This window comes from Sceloporus undulatus, chromosome 1 (genome assembly GCF_019175285.1).
Source record: "Sceloporus undulatus isolate JIND9_A2432 ecotype Alabama chromosome 1, SceUnd_v1.1, whole genome shotgun sequence".
Lineage (NCBI taxonomy): Eukaryota > Metazoa > Chordata > Lepidosauria > Squamata > Phrynosomatidae > Sceloporus > Sceloporus undulatus.
Window position 1 is genome coordinate 113,329,869 of NC_056522.1, and position 21,433 is coordinate 113,351,301.

General features: G+C 41.8%; 1 protein-coding gene across 3 annotated transcripts in view; it reads left to right on the top strand.

Moving 5' to 3' along the window:
* The window catches only part of LOC121917014 (blood vessel epicardial substance-like), an 87,396-nt gene that overhangs the window by 57,452 nt on the left and 8,511 nt on the right, over positions 1-21,433 (top strand). For all 3 annotated transcript variants that reach the window (XM_042442644.1, XM_042442609.1, XM_042442616.1), the window contains 5 exons: positions 1,976-2,209; positions 4,040-4,164; positions 8,547-8,734; positions 11,264-11,372; positions 21,098-21,265. In XM_042442644.1, coding sequence (XP_042298578.1) covers positions 1,976-2,209; positions 4,040-4,164; positions 8,547-8,734; positions 11,264-11,372; positions 21,098-21,265 — 824 coding nt within the window. The remainder of the gene's footprint in view (positions 1-1,975; positions 2,210-4,039; positions 4,165-8,546; positions 8,735-11,263; positions 11,373-21,097; positions 21,266-21,433) is intronic.

The following is a 21,433-nucleotide window of genomic DNA, read 5'->3' on the forward strand; positions in this document are numbered from 1 at the left end:
GCTAACGGAAAGCTATTTCGGGTTACAAAATTTTCGCGTTACGAAGGGAATGGCGGAACGAATTAATTTCGTAACCCGAGGCACCACTGTACCTGTAGTACAGAAGAAAATGCAGATGTAGCAGTTTACACTTTAATCAATAGCTGTACATAAAAGAGTCCTGGATCTATATCAGGGGTAGGCAACCTTTTTGAGCTGGGGGCCGGGTTGCTGTCCCTCAGACAACTGGGGGGCCGAAGCCGATAAATAAATAAATAAATAAATAAATATTATAGGACAACATTTTCAAATGTAGGACACGTTTTTAAAAAATGGAGGACATGCGAAAAAATTTGATGATTTTTTTTTAAATGTTAATATGAATGCATGTTTCTTAGGCATGATCAAAATGGAGGACATTTGGGCCTCACAAGCTGGCTGATATCAATATTACCATCATCATCATCCTCCTCCTCCTCATCATCATCACTATCATTGTTAAAGCAGACCTTTTAGCATTAAAAGCACCGAAAATACACAGAAATGCACTTTGGAAAGCCACACTGTCTCACCTTCAGAAAGAGTCTTCTTCTTCTTCCTTCTCCTCCTCCTGCTCCTTCCTTCCTCCTCCCTCTTCCTTCTTCCTCCTCCTCTTCCTCCTTCATCCTCCTTCCTTCCTCCCTCCTCCTCCTCTTCCTCCTCCTTCCTTCCTTCCTCCCTCCTCCTCCTCTTCCTCCTCCTCTTCCCCCGCGCCTTCCTTTCCTCCTCGCGGCTGCCAGGCAGCCGCGGGAAGGGAAGGCTGGGAAGGAGAAAGACAACCCCTGCCCTCCCTTCCTTCCCTGCCCACGGCTGCCTGGTGTCGGCGGCAATCAGTGGCAGGACCGGGCTGGGGCCGGTCCTGCCGCCTCGCCGGACCGGATCCGGCCCGCGGGCCGGGCGTTGCCGACCCCTGATCTATATGAAGTAGTGGTTTTAGGTAAGTTAGGTTTAGGCATAACGAGAGTATGTGCTATTTCAAACAGAACACTTACTTTATTAAGATTATTGTATTTGGTAGGTTAGGATTTGATTGATTGTTGTGATAGGGAGTGAAGGGTGGTGATGGGTAGTGTTGGTGGTGACGACGAAGACGATGATGATGATATAAGAACGTGATTGTAAAATGGATAATTGGTTGAATAATAATTTAAAAATTGTTTTTTAAAAAAGAGATTTTAAATATTCTCACAGTGAACTCATTAAGAAATTTCAGAAGGGAAGTCAACTGTATACTCTACTCATGGAGATTTTGCAGAAATTGCTGTACTGTACTGTACTGTAATCAAATGAGTTACAGTATGGAAACAAGGACTTGATCGTCTCAAGTAAAATGTTTCATAATTTTAAGTACGATAAAAGAGCAAGTTGTAAAAACAGTTAAGAACATTCTCTCTCTGATGTCCATGCATGGGCAGTTCTTGTGAGGAGCTGAAAGTGTTATCTGTTCATGTGTCATGCTTGAAGATAAAGTAAACCTATTCCTGTGACACTTAAAAATTGGCTGTCAGAAAAATTGTGCAGTCTTACTATCTGTATTTCAGCTTTGTAGTATGCTATATTTAGTAGAACTGCTTAATGTCATTGCTACATGGCAGTTAGATAGGTGTGGAATAGATAAGGTGAAGTCTAATTTTATTTTTAAGTACTCTGTACTAATATGTATTTAAGCACAGGGCCCAGCTTCTGTACACAAATCACCTTGTTGAAATATATTCCATGCCTACAGGAATGGCAATGGAGAGAAATGCAGCAAAACTTCTGATGAGAGCAAAGAGTGTCAGGATGAACATGGCTGAAATTTCTCAGTATGTTCACTATGTGAATATTTAAAATCTGATGGCATTAGAGATCCAGAACCCTTTTATATGTGGCTATTGATTAAAGTGTAAACTGCTATGTTGCATTTCTTTTCACTTACTGTTTTTAACGTGCTTTTTAAAAACTATATTCTAAACAGGCACCTTCAAGATGAACACTATGGAAGCCAGTTCAATTACAGTGATGCCTTTTAGTTCTATGCCAGATCTCAGAAATGCCACTTCCGTGCCTTTGAATGAAACTGTATGTGAACACTGGAGAGAAATCCACCATCTGGTTTTTCATATGGCCAATATCTGTTTCGCAGTTGGATTGGTTATTCCAACTACTTATCATCTTCATATGATTGTCCTGCGAGCCTTGCTAACCATAGGTAGGCCAAGCAATATGTATAAATGATACCCTAATTATAAATCAGACTGTTGAAAATATATTAGGATTGTGGAAATTAAGTTTCTTTGGGAATATCCAAGAACTCATGCTGTATTATGAACTGCTTTTAAAACTTCCATGAATTTCAAAATGTGTAGGAAGGGTTTCTTTAGTTTTTGTGAGTTAAGACCTGGTTAGAATACAAAGTTAAGCCTGCCTCAGATGTGTGGACCCTTTTGTAGCCATGCTGGTTAAGTATTTATTTCAAATTAGCTTACTTGCTGTTCACCGCTATGATCTTTGGAATAGTGGTATATAAATAAAACAAATTATTATTATTATTAAATCCCCCTTCTAAGCAAAGGCCTGTTACAGACCGCCCAAAAGGGGCGGTCTTGGGCCGCTGCCGGTTGCAACGCGGGGAAGCCGCTGCAGCCAAACCGTGCGACTCCCCTGCGCTGTAAAAAAGGAGCGTGCAAATCGCGCTCCTTCCGGCAACCCGGAAGAGATGCCGCAAATGCCAAAGTGCACATTTGCGACATCTCTTCTGGGTTTGGACGCCCAGATGCACAGCATCCGTTACGTCAAGATGGCCGCGCCCATCTGTATAGGGCACCGCCATCTTGACATACGGAATACGCGCGAGGGGCAAGGCGCATCCAGAAGCGCCGCCCCTCGCGCGTATTCACGGCGAGACGCGGCGCTGCTTAGGCCCGTCTATAACGCGCCAAAGTGACCAGGAAGAAGAGGATTTTCAGTGGTGGCACCCTTGTGAAATGTTCATTGCTGATGGTTAATGAGATGACCAACACCATTATTTATATCAGGAGTGGGCAACTGTGGCCCTTTGAAGTTTTGAGCCTACAACTCCTGTATATGTTTACTAACATAGCCACTAGTCAGGAACTATAGGAGTTGCCGTCCAGAAACCTCTGAGGAGCCACAATTTCCCACTCTAGTGTAGAAGACAAGACTTTTTTGCTTTCTAAAATCATTTAATGTTTTTAAAAAAGTTTTCCTATTTTGGATATATACCATTTTGTTGAATTCTTACTGCTGCTGAAGTAATGTATCTATTTTTAAAACATTTCCCTCTGTTTTAAGTAAATGTGTCGACTTACTTTCACTTACTGTTTGAAGCTATTTTGTTTTTTGTAAGCTCCCATGAATGCTTATTCTTAATATAAAAGTGGGCTTATGTATATTTTTACATTGAAATAAATATTCTAAATAAATAAATGACAGCTGTTGCTTTGCCTTCATTGCAATGTGAAATACATTCATATGTACAGATAGCTGGGATATTATTCCTGTACTTTTTTCTGAGTGGAAAAAGGCTCTGATTGTTCCTACATACATATGACTGTGTCATATATTACATTGTAAGTGCAGCAGAGTGAACAAGCATATGAACAAGCACATTGCAGAAATAATCTAGTTTAAGACCACTTTAACTGCCCTGGCTCAGTGCTAGGGAATCTTGTAAATTATAGTTTATTCTGGCACCAGAGCTCTCTGACAGAAAAGGCTAAATGTCTTACAAAACTCCAGTTCCCAGAATACCCTAACATTGAGCCAGGACAGTTAAAACAGTCTCAAACTGGATTATTTCCACAGTGTGGACTGTAGTTGCCCTGAGGTCAGCATTGCAGTTTGAATTTGCAAATAAACAAAAGGGATTATTTTCTCCTTTTCTTGCAATAGCTGACTATGGAGCCTGAACAAAACCAGTCAGAATATTCTTTTTTTAGTTCTGTGTATTGGGGCTGGTTGTGTGGGAAGAGCTGAATGTATCTGTAAGTAAATTAGCATCTGCTTTATTATTTGGCAGGATGTGCACTTTTTATCATCTGGGCCACACTTTTCCGCTGTGCCCTGGATATAATGATCTGGAATACAGCATTCCTTATTCTCAACATTCTGCATTTTTTATACTTGCTATACAAGAGAAGACCGGTATGTATATCACCATTAAAGGACTGATAGAGAGTCCAAGGGTGTTCTTTGAAAGATCACACACTTTAGTCTTTATTCTAGAAAATATATAATGAGCTGGTTTGGATGACATGAGAGCACTATTGTTCTAATTTTTCTGAAGTCTCTAATCCAGGGGCTGGCAGTTTCCAGGGTGGGGATGGGTTGTTGGTATTGGACAACAATAACAACAACAACTGGGTGCCACATTGGTCGTCAGATTTCAGTAGCACAAGGGCTGTAGCAAACTGAGTCTTGGAAACGCAGTCCATCTATGTATGCCCTGCATGCCTTGGATTTAAAGACAAAGGGGGGGATCAATGGCAGTGGGTTTGAGGGACCAAAAGAGATCAGGGAGCATGTGTGCTGTGGAAAGAGTATGTGTTTCCTTTTTCTTCTCATTGTGTGCCTTCAAGTTGTTTCCAGCTTTAACTGTAAGCCAAGACTGTCAAGGGGTATTTTTGGCAAGATTTGTTCAGAGGGGTTTTTACCAGTGTTTCCCTCTGAGGCTGAGAGAGTTTGATTTGCCCAAGGTCACCCAGTGGCTTTCCATGGCTGAGTTGGGATTCAAACCCTGGTCTCCAAAGTCATAGACAAACCACTACACCACACTGCCTACCTTGTCTTAATCCTTTTAAAACAGTTTATTATTATGTTTGCATGCTGTAATTGTCATCAGATTTTCCACATATACAGACTACAACCTTAGTTCATGTAGAATTGAATATGTGCAAAGTTTTGTTCTCATTGGTATAAACACATTTTCTTGTCAAAATGGAAAGTATGAAATTTTTAGTGTGCTTTGCTCTTTTCGAGTGGCATAAGTTACTCAGCTGTTTATACTGAATGGCTGTCCATGAGAGATTTATTTGTACTTATCCAATAAACCAGTTACACTGTGAAATAAAATCAAGTTGTTTTGTCATAGTTTATTAAGACTCATGCTGTGATACCCTTTCAATCTCTTTTTATTGTACCAACATAAAAAGATTATAATGCTACATTAAAAGGGCATTTTTACAATATAAGATTATAATGAACCAAGAAGGAGATAAACATAAAAACAGTCTTGCCTTATATAGGATTAAATCATTCTGTTATGTTGAAACATGGATAAATAACATCTATTTGTATAGACTCTCAGGAGCCTCTGTTTCATTTACTATCACAAAGCTAGCAGAAAGCAGGATTTGCTCAAGTTTGCTGCTTTTGAGGGAAACTGTTGAATTTCCAATATTTAGCTTCTTAATATTGTTGGAGTGCATCATCCTTCATTTTTTGTTATGCTAGTTAGCTAGAGTTGCTAGGAGCTTTGGCAGTCCAATACATCTGGAGATCACAAATTGCATGAAAAATCTTAACATCTGTGAATGAAACAAGGAACCTCATGGTTCTCTATAAACATAACAAAGCGTCCAAACAGACAGGTCAAAATAAAGCTACTTTGGGTCACTTTGGAGGTATGCTGTTTAAATGATACATGCATCTTAAGAGACCGGAAGCTACGTCAAAGCCACGCTCCAGTCCTAAGGAATGGAGCGCAGTTTTGGTGCGGCTTCTGGGCTCTTAAGATGCATGTGTCATTTAAACAGCGTACTTCGAAAGTGACTCGAAGCAGCTTTATTTTGGCCTGTCTGTTTGGGCCCAAGGTTTTCTTCCCTCCACCTCCATTTCACTAAACTTACTGCTGTTGTTTAACAGATTACTGATAATTTAGATTATCTAAGAAAAATTCACCTTCAAAGCAGTGTTTATTTTTCTCCTCTTTTGCTAGTAACCCTCACACTATTCCTCTGTGAATGCCTCCCATATTTATTTATCTGGTGCTCAATCCTTTCCAGATTTTGCTTTCCCTTACACCCACTTTTTCCTCTCAGTCTGAGCCTAATTGGTCTTTGCTCAATCTGCCTATATTTTGTTTTTCTGTTTTTTGGTATTAAGGCAGGATGGAGTGTCCTGGCTAGTAACTCTATTGACTCAGAGGGACATCTAGATTTGAGCCAGCTTACTCGCCTTCTTTCCTGTTTTGGTTTATAATGGAGTGTAGAATGTTAATCAAACACTCTTTTCTCCTCCTTAGATGCTGTTCTTGTGTTAGACTGGCTCTTGCTGGATTTAGGCAAGTCATGTACCACTGACAAGAGATGAAGTATAGGACTTTATTGAAAAACAGATAGCAAAGAAATAATTCAATCCAGAGGTTCAAAGCCCTATACCAGAGGACTGGAAACTGGCCAATATAACACCAATTTTTTGGAAAGGGTCTTAGATGGTGTTGCAGGGGGAATTCAGGACACGGTAGACCAATTGCCTTAATATCTGTTTAAAAAAAGAAATGGGGAAATATAGTATCAAGCAGGGATATTGTACAGGGAAACAGAGGGTACAAACAAGTGGACACCTCCTGAAATGGAGGGATATACAGAGTGGTAGTCCCCCAGGGATCTGCATTGGGACAGGAGTAGTGATTTTTGAAGAAGAAAAGACCTGTTCATTCCTCCTCTTGTGTTGAGGGGGAGTAGAGAGCAAGATTGATGATGACACCAAATTATGTAGCATGCCATCAGTGAAGACCTCCTCAGAGGACTGATATTAAAGTATCAACCGTGGCCCATTGTAAGCAAGTGTAAAAGTGATGCAACTTGAAGCAAACAAGAAAAACCTGAACTTCACATGTATTAGGATGGGGTTACAGCTGGCGGTGACTGCCCAGGACAGGTATGTTTGGCAGCTCAACACAAACATGAATCCATTGTGCAGCTCTGTGAACAAGGCATATTAAATGTAAATATTATTGGGGAAGGAGTCAAAGTAGAACTTCTAACGTCATAATGTTTTTTTTTATGACCTATGTTTGAATCCCAGCTCAGCCACATAAATCCATTGGGTGTCCTTGGAAAAGTCACACTGTCTCAATCTCAGAGGATGGTAATGGCAACCCCTCTGTGAAGAAACTTGCCAAGAAAACAACATGATAGTCTGTTCTGTCATTAGCTCAACAGGACTAACATTCTTCATTAGGACTATCAGATACAGTGGCACTCTCATGTCTTCCATAATTTTTCATGATCTAAGCAGTCAAAGGCTTTGCTGTGGTCTATAAAGCACATGCTGATTTCCTTGTGGAATTCTTTGGCTTGGTCCATTATCCACCATATGTTTGCAATGTGGTCCCCAGTGCCTCTTCTTTTCCTGTAGTCTGCCTGTACCTCTGAGATTTTGCTCTCCGTATATGATCAGAATCTATGCTTCAGAATTTTGAGTATAATTTTGCTTGCATGGAAAATTAATGTTATAGTCTTATAGTTGCTGCAGTCTTTCGTGTCTTCTTTTTTGTGAATGGGATTCTATAATGGTATATTGATCATTTCCAGTCTGTTGGCCACTGTTTTGTTTTTAAAATTTGTTGGCATATTTTAGTTAACACTTGAGTTCATGCTGTTTGTGTGGGTTATAGCAGTTCAACTGGGATGTCATATGTTCCTGGTGATTTATTCTTCCCAGTTTCTCTTAGAGCTGAAACAGACAGCCATAAATGGGTGGCTCTATGCTGCCCCTTTGAGCGCCAGATCAGGACCATGGCAACCGCTTGCTGTGGCCCTGATCCAGCATTTTTTCAGCCCAAAATGGAGTGGCAAAATTTCAGACCTTTCAGTTAGTGTAATGCCTGGCTAAAAAGGTTTGTTTTGGGGACATGTTCTGTTGTTAATGACTATAAATATGAGTCCCAAAAGTTTCAAGCTTGTAAGTTCAGTTTATGATCTTGTAACTACTGAATAGGATGCCAGCCATTATGTTTCACTGAGGAAATGAGGGGAAATTTCAATAATTGTTTTATTTCCTCTATATGGGAACACTGGCAACTTATTCCTCCTCAGTACCAAAAGAAATAATGTCTTCACAATGGAAAAAAGAAGAAGAAAGAATGCAACTTCCATTTCTTATGTAGGTGAAAGATACTGGCTGTGTCTGCACTACAGAAATAATGTAGCTAGATACCACTTTAACTTCCATGGCTCAATGCTATGGAATCCTCGGATTTGGGGTTTGTTGTGGCACCAGAGTTCTCTGACAAAAGGCTAAATATCTCACAAAACTACACATCCCAGAATTCCATAGCATTGAACCTTGGCAGTTAAAGTGGTGTCAAAGTGCATTAATTCTGCAATGCAGATGTTATATGCCTACTCTGGTATAGCTCTCTGACCACTTGTCTGCTGCTTTAACTTTATTTTGCAATAAGCAAAGTTCCGTATGCCTCTTTATGCTCTCTCTCTCTCTCTCTCTCACACACACACACATTGCACTGCCCATTTTAATTAAAATATGCTGACATCTGAAACCTGTTTCCTGTTGTGTTCCAGATAAAGATAGATAAAGAGCTCAGCAGTCTGTATAAGAGAATGTTTGAACCACTCCATGTGCCTCCAGAGCTGTTTCAAAGGCTAACAGGTCAATTCTGCAATATTCAGACACTAAAAACAGGCCAAGCATATGCTGCAGAGGACAAAACATCGGTGGATGATCGATTAAGCATTCTGCTAAAAGGAAAGTATGTGCTTGACTTTGAAATGGAGTTTTCCTTGTTAGGTTTTAATTATGCTGGGATGTGGGGAGGAAGGAGATGAAAATGAAAAATGGGAAGAGATTGTCCAATAGCCTGGGTTGGATCCAGAATCTGCCTTTCATGAGTGGAAAGGCTTCTTCCTTCTGCAGGAGATGCCTGATCTAGCAGAGAAGTATCCATGTTGATCAGTTCTCCTCTTCTCCTATATCCTTTTTGCTTTTGCTGAAGGGAATTGAGGAACCCTCTGAAATAGTGGGTGGTGAAGATGCGGGTCATGCAGGTTGCAAAATGGAAAAGAATTGACAGTGATCACTTATTTCTTCTTTCCACTGAGGGGGGCATTCTGATTTGAACAATTTCTGAGATGCTCCTATTAGCAAGAAAGAAACTGTGTGCAAGCCAATAACTTGCATTTTCTCTTATAATTATTTTTATTTTATCCTTATATTTAAGTTGTTATGCAGTTACATTCCAGACATTTTAGTTCTAGGGAAATTTCTTTGTTGATGTTTGCTCTATGAAATGCTTCAGGTTTACTGATAGGATGTATCTCTGTGTTTATATTATGTGTGTGTATGTGTGCATGCACACATATATAATTTTACATTTGTACAGTGACAATCTAAGTAATATGTCTGGATGCAAAGCATTTGCTTTAAAGAGAGATTTTTTTAAAAAAACACAGCAATAACATTTTGATAAAGTTGTTACTGTATTAGCAGGTTTTTACAAAGCTTTTCACCAACATCTCCTGTGCCAGTGAGCTGTACCACCCTTGCACACAGCTCTGAATCCTTAGCTTCTTAGCTATTAAGTTTCTTTATTCACAGACTGTTTGGTTAACCTATGAGCTTGCATTTAGATCCAGGACTTTTTTTTTAAGCAAAGACTTTATGAGGCAGCATCTGGTCTGGAAAAAGGAGTCCAGACTGAATTCTAAAGAGTTTAGCTCAAAAACGGCTAACAGTAAAGATTGAAAATACAAGAAGACGTGGGGAAGCTATGGTCTTCCAGCTATAGTTTGACTTTGGCTCCCATCAGTCCCAGCTGGCATGGCCAATGGTCAGGCGTGATGGGAGCAGTTGTCAAACCAACATAATGCGTTTTTTCATCTCCTTCTAGATTTCTATGGTTTGGTTTCAAGAGAGATGCTAGTTAAACTCAGTAATTTGGCTAAAATTAAAGAAACAGTATAGGTGGAGTTAAAGTGAGATAATAATAAAAACATTTTTTTTATTAACTTAAATTAATTGCTCTGAAAATGTAGCACATGAATGAGATGTGTTGAAATAACATGCTGCGATTAGCTTGCTTTTTAATAATGATTGTAGCTCTGGAAGACCTTAGCATTAATTTCAAATCTGTGAAGAGCACATGAGAGGAAAGTATTTTGAGCAGAATACTCCATTTATTACATCACATGTGTAATATAATATAATTAAATGCTGCCAACAGGAAGGCCATAGCGATACTGAGATAACTATTGATGTCAACAAGCCTTTGCATGGAGTAACTGAAGCTCAATTGGTAATCTAGATCTGACACATTTTAGTTCCTTCCTACCCATCACTGTTACTGGGAGTAAATTTTATACTGCTAGAATTCTGTCATTTTCAGAATGAATCAGGGTTTATGCAGTGAGTGTGTGTGGATATCAATGAATGAAAGGGAGGGAGGGAGGCAGAGAGATGTTGGTCAGAATCCTGTTGGGCAGTTTGAAATGCACAACCTGGAGTTAATGTACTCATGACTGTTTCTTATTCATGATACCCATGTAATTTAGGGGCCATGTAGGAACTGTGAAATTCCCCCAGCCTCCACTTACTGGGAGGCAGCTGTTGGAAGCTTCATGGATCAGTTCACCTGTCAGTTGGGAAGCAGGTGGCTCATGATCCTACCTTCCCTCACACAAGTGATCGCCAGCATAAGGGGAATTGTGACAAGGTTCTTCTTCAGTCTGTCACACCAGGGGGTGGTCAGTCAGCTACTTCCTGAACAAACCCCTGCTGATTGCAGCAACTACTTCCCACTAAGGGGGCAGGAGGTGGAATTCACTGCACAGCACAAGAACTATAGAGTTTATGCATACATATATTCTGTGCACAGAGTAAGCAAAGAATTATGAGTAGGCTTCAAAACTGCATGGTTTTTGAAGACTTTCTTGCAACAGGACCAGTTAAAATGACCTTTTGCTTCTTTTGAGAAGAAAATGAAGAATTACTGTACATCCCTAGTCCCGTGCATCTTGCAGTGTCCCAATTGGTTAGCAGAGTACCTCTGGACCACACCTCTTGGACAACAGCTTCACTGTTGACACTCTAGAATCTGAACTGACAATCAGCAGCCAGAGTTCCAAATAGTTAACCATCCAAGATCATGGTGTTAATGTGGATTGAACCTAAATTGTGCCTCTTCACTTAATTAAGTACAATGATTTATTCCTAAATGATTCCAGTATAGAATAATTGCTTTACCTCAGATATCTTAAAATGTTTTTAATATTTTTATCATCAGAATGAAGGTCTCCTATCGAGGGCATTTCCTGCATAATATTTACCCCTGTGCCTTTATAGATTCTCCTGAATATCGATCAACTCAGATGAATCGGGGTGAGAAGTTCCAGGTATGGAACCATTTTATACTATGTAAGATATAATAAGATGTAAGGTGCATTGATGAAGTTAATATGCAGTGTTATAAATTTTAATGAGCAACAGTGGATTTATCATCTTGTCTAACTTATTCATATAGCCTTCTAAAATTTTAATGTAGTTACATAAAATCTTCATCATTTCAAATGCAAAATGTCATTGTTGGGTTCCTCCTGATAGCAGTAAAATCATGGGGTTTCTTTTTCGAATTCATGTATTTTAAAGACTACAATCCTGCATTAAGAGATATAGCTACACTGATGGAGTTCCATTGTCGTAACTACATCTCGCAATCCTACCCCCCAATCCCCTACCATTGAAGCAAGGCAGGTCCCCCAACAGCATTGTGCCTCACTTCTGGGAGGGAGCTGGATGCATCTTTGCTCAGCAGCCCACTCTACAGCACCTTTGAAATCCTTCTCTTAGGAGAACCTCCTGATTTCAAAGGTAGGTTTTTTGGACACATTTTGACCTTTGCAATGGTTTGTTGCTGTTGTGTACCTTCAAGTCATTTGCAACTTATGGTGACCCTAAAGTGAACCTAACACAGGGTTTGCTTTGTAAGATTTATCTAGTGGAGGTTTGCCATTGCCATGCTCTGAGGCTGAAAGGGCAATGGTGCAATGCCCTTAAATATGAATTCCAGTACTGTATTAACAATGTTAATTTATGATGTGTAAGCTAAATTTACAGCACTGTTAATATTGGAGTCAGCATCATAAATATTGAGCAGAAAGCCAGCCAGTGTCTTCTGTTTAAATCAAAGAGGATGTGTTTCTTATTTGTCAGTGAAAGCCATAGCTCCAAGTATTTGGTTTTTAAAATACTTGGGCGCGTTACAGACAGGCATAAGGGACTTCCTCAGGACGTCCTAGGTTTAAAAAGGGGCATCACTTCTTGATGCCCCCAAGCTTAATACGTCCTGAGGACGTACAAGATGATGGCACCCCATCTACATGAGGGCCACCATGATGGCTTCATGAACACGCTGCCTCCAAACGAGGTGGCGCGGACGTGACGCTGTCACGTCGTGCGAGGGCGCTTAGTGCGCTCTTTCGTCGGCGGAGGAAGGAGCTCCGAAACGGAGCTCCTTCCTGGTCTTGCGTCGCTGGGCACAGCCTTTAGATGGCTGTGCCCAGTGACGCAAGGGAGAAAGGGGCCAAGTGGCCCCTTTCTCCTCCTCCCCGCCGCCGCAGGGTGTCCTTGGGGCTTGAAGCCCCTTTCCAGGCCTCGGGGAAGTGGCCTTTTGCTGCTTCCCCCTAGCCTGGAAAGCGGCGGATCAGGGCCTCAGCGGCTGCCGCTCTGGCCACTGAGGCCCCGATCCAGCGGGGAAAGGGGCAGGTGCAGGCCGTCACTTTTGGGCGGTCTGTAACGCGCCTTGAATTACTTTAAATGTGTAGCTATCCTTAAAGCATGCAGTACCATCTTCAGTCAATAGTGGGCAGAATTCCCTAATTGTCAGATAGCTTTGCAGACAATACATACTGAAGTTAGTGGCCAGTAGTCCAAAGGATAGAGTTATGAGGCTGTCTTTTTTATGTAGACCTTCCCACATTTCAGAATCTTTATGAGTTGTTGTGAGGAGCATGAGCTGAGTTTCAGATATTAGTTTGCATGAACCACATAGATTGTGGATTGTGGCTTTTAAATAATTGTTCATTTTTCCACTGTGAGAATATACAGTAGCTGCTTGATAGTAAAACAGAGATAGAAGGCTGGTACAAAGCGTAAAATTGGTGACTGATGTAATATGTTCCAGTCATGGGCTGGGCTTAGTGCCAAGATTATATTAGTCTCTGCACTAGAAGACAGTTATTGGATAAGTGAACTACTACTAATACATCCTCTGCTTTGGGCATTGATTTGTTCTGTACAAATACAGAATGGGGAAGAAAAAGCAGCAGTAACACCTAATTGTAAAAAATTAAATCTGAATATTCTTGTCCTGCAGGCCAGCTTAAGTTGTAATAAAACAGGCAGTAGAAAAGAAGAGGACTGTGAACCCCAGAGCTCAAAATGTTTATTTGGATTTGCTACAATCTAACCACTTAAATCTTTGTTTGCCACTCTTTGACACACCTATTATTTAGCTTTTCTTTATATCAGGCATTGCTCTTGTTTTTAAACTGGATGTAAAAGTGTTCATTTGTATTCTGTGCTAAATATTTCTCCCAACGTTGAGTTTCTATATATAAAAATATGTTTTATATAAATATGGAAACACGTATACAAAAATTAAAGCAGTGCATGATATTTCCTTGCATGGTTATACACTGGCTATATAGCTTCATGCTTTGACTTGGTTATGGGAATAGCACTGTGAGAATCCTTGATTACTTGTTCCATATAGGAATTTGGATTTTCATTTTTGAAGGGAGGGAGCTTTGGTTTTTTTGTTTAGTATGCTGGTGCCATCTGCTGGATGCAAGCTTACATAGCTGTCCTAAATTAACCAAATACAGTGAGCCATCCATATCTCTGGATTTTTTATCCATGGATTCCAAATATTTCAAAAAATATAATTACAGCGCTCTAGAAATAAGGTTTAATAATAATAATAATAACAATAATAATAATATAAATTCCAAATAGCAAACCGTGATTTTGCTATTTTATATAAGGGACACCATTTTCCTAACCATAGTATTTAATGGGACTTGAGCATCCATGGATTTTGGTATCCACAGTGGGTCCTGGAACCAAACCCCAGCGGGCCCACAGTAGTTTGCTTGCATGTGTGAAGCAGCCTTTAGAAGTGAAGTTGTAAATCAGAGGCTACAATCCTACCTATGTATGCTTCAATATAGTCAATAGGACTCCCAGTCTATTGCGTGGGAGTCATGCCACTGAAATCGTGACCTTGGTAATCAGTAATGTTGCTGTAAATTAGGTTTAGGACATGGTAACTGTTTGGTGTTCCCATTTGTGATCATGTCACTATTGCCATGGCCACACATAAACTTAAAACCCACCTTAAAAGCCAGTCAGCCATCCATAGTGATGGAGTCTATTCTGCTGCCACCAGCAAGGAGAAGAAGCAGGGATGGCTGTGAAGACCTCTCACAACTCTTCACTGCACCTTTGCTCACTGGCAAACTCTTTCAGTCCTTTAGATGCAGAGCCTTTCCCCAATTTTTCAAGCCACTGGTCTTCCCCACCTTTCTCCTTTTGTGACATTGGAGTTCCAACATCAGAAGGGTATGGGTGTGTAGAATGCACCCAAGGGTGTCAGAGATCTACTGTTTGACCCCCCCCGCCCCCGGAGATCTGATATTCCCATTCTGGCTCAGAGGTCTGCCTTTCCCATAGCCCTGGGATTATACCTTCTGCTAGCTACATACCCTCAGTTCCTACTGAATGCTGACAGAGAGCCACAGTGTGTGGCTACACACATGAAGATCTCCTTTTGGAAGGCACAATTTCAGCTTGTGCCTTCAGGTGCACCCTGAATGCCTTTACTGCATGAGTAGCAAAAATGTCAATTTGCTTTTGATGACATGCTAGGGTTGCCTTGAGGGTGTTGCTTACAGACGCCCCACAACCCTAGCATGTATTCTGTATGTCAAAATGGCGGTGCCCTGTACAGATGGGCGCCGACATTTTGATGTGACGGACGCTTAGCGTCCGCACATCACAGCACAATATTGACATAGCAAGTGCGCCATTGGTACACTGCGACATCAGTATCGCACCGTAAAAAGAACCCGCTTTTTGTGGGTTCTTTTTGTTCCACGATGAAATCTTGCAGTTTGTCTGCTGTGGCTTCCTCACAGAGCAAAACAAGGCACCGGCAGACTGCCCTTTTTGGGCGGTCTATACTGGGCCTATTTCATGACCAGTTTTATTATGCAGGATTCTGGCCACATTGCCTCCTTGAATACATGCTACTTATGCTGGTTGCACACATATTCTATGAACCTGAGTTAGTGTTTCAAAACACTATGCAGACTTTTCTTGCAGAGAAGATGGCCTGAGAAAGAAAACATTATTTTCTGTTGATTGTTGTTCTGTGTCTTCAAGTCATTTCCAACTTATGGTGACTCTAAGACAAATCTATCACAGGCGTTTATTGACAACATTTGACAAGAGAGGGTTTTACCTTTGGTGTTTATCACATGGAGATTTTTGTTGTGGGTCCAACAATGCAAATTCACGTGATAACATGATGTATTATCTCACGTGATTGCTTTCTATGGGGGGGGTCGTTCCGAGGTGCATCCACAGTGAATCCGAAGTGACTCCTCATTTTGGTGAATTTGGTAACAAGCGAATTCACAAAAATTGCTTCTAAGTTCACTTCGATTTCAATCCGAATTAGTCTGGTGTGGAATACAACTTTGCTTCCATCCCGGTACATCCCTAAACCTCCAAGGTCATACATTTCCCATGATGCTGCACTACAATTTTGCCCCATGCTTCCAGTGCTCCTTCAAGAAGGGAAGTGGATGTAGTTGACAGGGATGAAGGGAATGAAACAGGAGGTTGGAGCGAGAGATGGGAGCAAAAGAGGGGACCATCAGGGGAGCAACAAACTCCAACTCCCAGAATTCTATAGCCTCAAGCCAAGGATCTCACAGCAAACACCAACTCCAAGAATTCCATAGCACTGAGCCAGAACAGTTAAAGTGGAGTCAATCCAGATTATTTCCCCAGTGCAGATGCAACCTAAGAGAAGGCAACTGTTACATAGAGAAGGAGATCATGGAGTATAATTAGAATAATTATAATAAAAAACAATTAGTTTGCTGAGGTACCAAAGTGCTCTGGCAGAGAAGGCTCAATGTCTCATGACACTACAGTTCCCAGAATTCCATAGCACTGAGCCAGGACAATTAAAGTGAAGTCAAACCAGTTTATTTCCCCAGTGTGGATGCAACCTAAGAGAAGGTGACTGTTACAAAGGGAAGGACAGAGAATTGGATTCAGGGAGATGGTATTTTAGAAAGCATGGAGAATAAGGGAAACTGGATCATTTCTGCAATCCTCCAAAATGGGTCTCCTTCAGATCCAAAGGATTTACCTCCAAGTAAACCTGCAGCTTCTACATTGATTATTTTGCAGTGAAAGAAAATTTGATTAATACTACTACTAATAATAATTCCTTAATAATAATAATAATAAATGGATGGGGGGCTCTGACACGGAGGACCCATTTGGATTTGGCTGCCAGAGATGGGAAAATAGAAGGGAGAAAGAAACGTGAAGCAGTCATTCACGTGAGGCTAGCATTCACGTGGAAGTGGAACCAGGAAGTGGCCCCCTTCTTCACCCTGGAAGTGCAAAGGTTCACGATACATTCAGAGCCCCACTGAACATGCACAAGGGTCCCAATACGAATCACTGAATCCGCATGGTATGCACCGGTGTGATAATTTAATGTGCACTCACTCCGCTTTGACTCAGGAATCACCACAACTTCGTTCTTCACATGTGACAATTCATCACGTGAATTGTCTTGAATTCGAATTGACTCTGCTTCCCTTTCAATTCGAATTGGCTCTGGATTTGAGTTCCAGTCTCACGTGTGATAAGGGCCTTTGTCTTCCTCTTGACCCTGAGAGTGTGACTTGTCCAGAATCACCCAGTGGGTTTCCATGGATGAGCAGGAATTTGAACCCCTTTCTCCAGAGTTGTAGTCCAGAGCTAAAGCCACACTGGCTGTCTTTCTCCTGATTAGATATTGCTAAGAATACCATGAACATTGATTTTTAGAAACATTTTATGGGAAACTGAAATAACATAAATCTGTGCTCCTAGCTGCAACTGACTTGTTTTGTACAGATTTGCAATACTCTGTGTTTCTGGTGTCAGAAATCAGAAAACTATTAAAGACTAGATCTATAACAATCCTGTGCTTGAATTATAAAAGAGCTTACAATTTCTAACTGAAAACACTAACCAAGGTCCTCTGTTGCAGAGAGGGATGTAACTGCTATATCTCTCCTCTCAGCCCTCCCCTGGACTCACTGTTAAGCCACTTCAGCGCACCTGGGAGAGAGCAGGGGGAATGGGATGATCAGAAAAGTGTTTGGATATATCCCTGTAGGCAAACAGAGTTCCATGATATAATCTGCCAGAGGTCTCAGTAGATGCTGTAATCATTCTACAGTATGTTTTTAAATCAGTACTTCCTGTGTTATACTGTTGAAATAGTTGTGTTTTTTTGTTGTTGTTCATTGTTCAAGTAATTTATTTCCTTGATAAGAGAAAACGTTAATATGCTTGTATTAAGTCTTTGCTGAAGATCCCAACTTACTTTTCATCTATTGCCTTACATCTGTATACATCAGGATGGCAAACCTACCAGGGTTACAACAACCCAAGTATAATGTAGAGGAGATAGTTGTTATGAGAAAGGAGGATATTGATATTGATGTTAAACCAAAAATTGTTCAGGGAGTACCGATAAGAGTTGTGCGGGGCATGGGGAGATATAGCGTTAACAGACTTACTAAAACATCTAAAGGAAGACAGGATTGATGCTTAATACCTATCCCGTCTTCCAGTCACTCTGTTAGCTCGAAAGAACCGAGGATCGTCCCAAACATACCACAGACCCTTACCTTGTTCCTGTGTAATGCGAGGTCAATGAAAAATAAATCCCATATCATATACGGTGTATTATATGGGAAGAACGCCAACCTAGCTTGTATTACAGAGACCTGGCTGGGGGAGGATAGTTGTGTGACCTGGGCTAAAACTCTCCCAGCTGGGTACGTAGTGAAGGAGCAGGTTAGAGAAAGTGGGCGAGGGGGAGGCGTAGCCATGGTCCATAAAAGCCACATCACCTTGACCAGGAACCCAGTTCCGAAACTGAGACACATCGAGTGTATTTACCTGACCCTAAAGGTCAAGGACAGTCTGGGGATTCTGTTGGTCTACTGTCCACCCTGTAGCCTAACAGACTCCCTGGCCGAGCTGACACAGCTGGTCTCTGAGCTGGTGTTGGAGTCCCCCAGGCTTCTGGTCCTGGGGGACCTCAACATCCCCTCTGAGGCCAGCTCATCAGATCTAACAGGTGCGGCTCGGCAGTTCATGGATTCCATGACAGCCATGGGCCTGTCCCAATTGGTCTTGGGTCCAACACATTGTGCTGGTAATACGCTCGATGTGGTTTTCAGTACTGACCGAGAATATCTGTGGGTGGAAGTTAGTGATATTTCCCCCCTGTCATGGACAGACCATTTTCTGGTCGAGGTAGGACTGAAGGCCACAATCCAAAAACCCCTCGGGGGTGGAGGGCCTATTAGAATGGTCCACCCTCGAAGGCTGATGGAACCCATAAGGTTCCAAAAAGCCTTAGAGGGAGCTATGTTTGGGAATGATGGCGACTCTGTCGAAACCCTGGTTAATAACTGGAATAAGAACCTTACCAGGGCAATCGACAGCATCACTCCCGAGCATCCTTACCAGCCTGCTCCTAATAAAAGACCCTGGTATACAGAAGGTATACAGAAGATCTACACCAGATGAAGCGGGTTCCGCAACGACTGGAGCACCACTGGCGGAAACATCAGCACTTATCTGATAAGACACTCCATGAGAACTTGTTATGTTCCTACGGAGCGGCAATCGATGCAGCAAGGAATTCATTCTGTGCTGCTCGGATTGCATCGGCAGAGTCTCATCCAGCTGAGCTGTTCAGGGTGGTTAGGGAATTAATCCAACCACCGGCCACTCTGAACCCTTTATTAGAGCCAACTATAGCCTGCTGTGACGCTTTCAACAACTTCGTTGCCAATAAAATCTCTCAGATAAGGGCTGATCTTGACGCCAGTCTTTTGGCGGAACCAGGAGAAGAGGTAACCAGTGCCTCTGGAAACAAGCTTATACTGGATCGCTTTGAGTTTGTGAATACCGAGGATGTGGACAAGCTCCTTGGCTGTGTAAAAAGGACAACCTGCCCTCTCGACCCTTGCCCATCTTGGTTGACTGTTCAGGGAGGGGATGTAATAACAACTTCATTACTCCTTATAATTAATGCATCCCTTCGGGAAGGTATATTTCCATCTGCCTTAAAACAGGCCATAGTGAAACCAATTCTGAAGAAACCCTCCCTTGACCCCCTGCAGATGAATAATTATAGACCGGTCTCTTTACTACCTTTCTTGGGCAAGGTGATCGAGAGGGCAGTTGTCTTTCAACTCCAAGCTGTCTTGGATGAAACCGATTATCTGGACCCATTTCAAACTGGCTTCAGGGTGGGATACGGAGTTGAGACTGCCATGGTTGCCTTAGTTGATGATCTCCGTCTGAGCATCAATGGGGGAAGTGTGACCCTGTTGGTGCTCTTGGACATCTCAGCGGCCTTCAATACCATAGACCATGGTATCCTTCTGGAACACCTGAGAGAGTTGGGTATCGGGGGCACTGCGCTCCAGTGGCTCCATTCCTACCTCTCAGGAAGATTCCAGATGGTGGGGCTGGGGAACAGTTGCTCTCAGAGAAGAGAGCTGACATCTGGTGTCCCCCAGGGCACCATTCTGTCCCCCATGCTGTTTAATATTTACATGAAGCTGCTGGGAGAGATCATCCGGAGACATGGAGCACGGTGTTATCAGTACGCTGATGACACCCAGATCTATCTCTCCATGTCTCCGACTGACACAGTGACTAAGGATGGCATCTCTCCTCTGGAGTCAGTAATGGGCTGGATGAAGGAAAACAAACTCAAGTTCAATCCAGAGAAAACAGAGGTACTCATGATAGGTACTCCAAGTCCAGACAGGAAAATTTGCCATCCAGTCCTGGATGGGGTCACACTTCCCCTAAAGGACAAAGTTCGTAGTTTGGGAGTACTCCTGGACTCATCCCGACAGTTATCATCCCAAGTGGATGCGATGGCCAGGAGTGCTTGGTACCAGCTTCAGCTGATACACCAGTTACGTCCCTGTCTGGACCGAAAGGACCTTGAAATAGTAGTACACGCACTGGTAACCTCCCACTTGGGTTTCTGTGATGTGCTCTACATGGGGCTTCCTCTGTATCAGGTCCGGAAGCTTCAATTAGTTCAAAATGCTGCAGCTGGATTGGTCACTGGAACTCCAAGGTCAGACCATATAACACCTGTATTAAGATCTCTTCACTGGCTGCCAATCAGCTTCCAGGCTCAATACAAAGTGTTGGTTATCACCTATAAAGCCCTATATGGCTTGGGCCCGTTACTTGAGGGAACGCCTCTCCTTACACAATCCGCCCCGCACTGTCAGAACAACAGGAAAGTACTTACTTGAGTACTCCAGGGTGAGATTGACTGTAACTCACCAATGAGCATTCACAACAATAGCTCCAATGTGCTGGAATAAACTCCCTAAAGAGATTAGACTCAGTTCCTCTCTGGATGCTTTCAAGAAGATGTTGAAAACCTATCTTTTCCACCTAGCATACCCTCCTGACTCTTTATAGAGAAAGTTATCCCCTAATCGAAGTGTACCTCAAGATGTTTAACCTGCAATTGGGATATTTTAAATTGTTTTTTTATATGATGTTTTATGGAAATGTATCTGTGATTGTAACTATATTGTAATATGATGTGATGTATACTTTTCCTCGAATTTGTGAACCGCTTTGATCTCTTTGGAAAAGCAGTATAGAAATAAAGATTTTATTATTATTATTATTAGTATTATTAATATGAATTGTAATCAATCATATCCATTAACGCAGTGCTAATTTTCTGAATGTGGTTTCTTCATAGGTCTCCATTACTGCTGATGATAACTGCAAGTTCTTATGCTGGTCTAGAGAGAGACTTGCATATTTTCTGGAATCGGAGCCATTTCTTTTTGAAATATTTAAGCATCTTATTGGAAAAGATATCACAAATAAGCTGTATTCATTAAATGATCCAACTCTAAATGACAAGGTAAGCAGGTTCCTTTATACCATATGTGGGCTTGCCATCTGTGGACTCAAGCTCACGTGGACGGCGAGCCCCAGATTAAAATGGAGTGTGCACCCATGGCGCATCATAGCAAGAGCGTGCAGCCTTAGCAAACAATAGGACGTGAGGTCCCGCATTTTTTTCTATGGG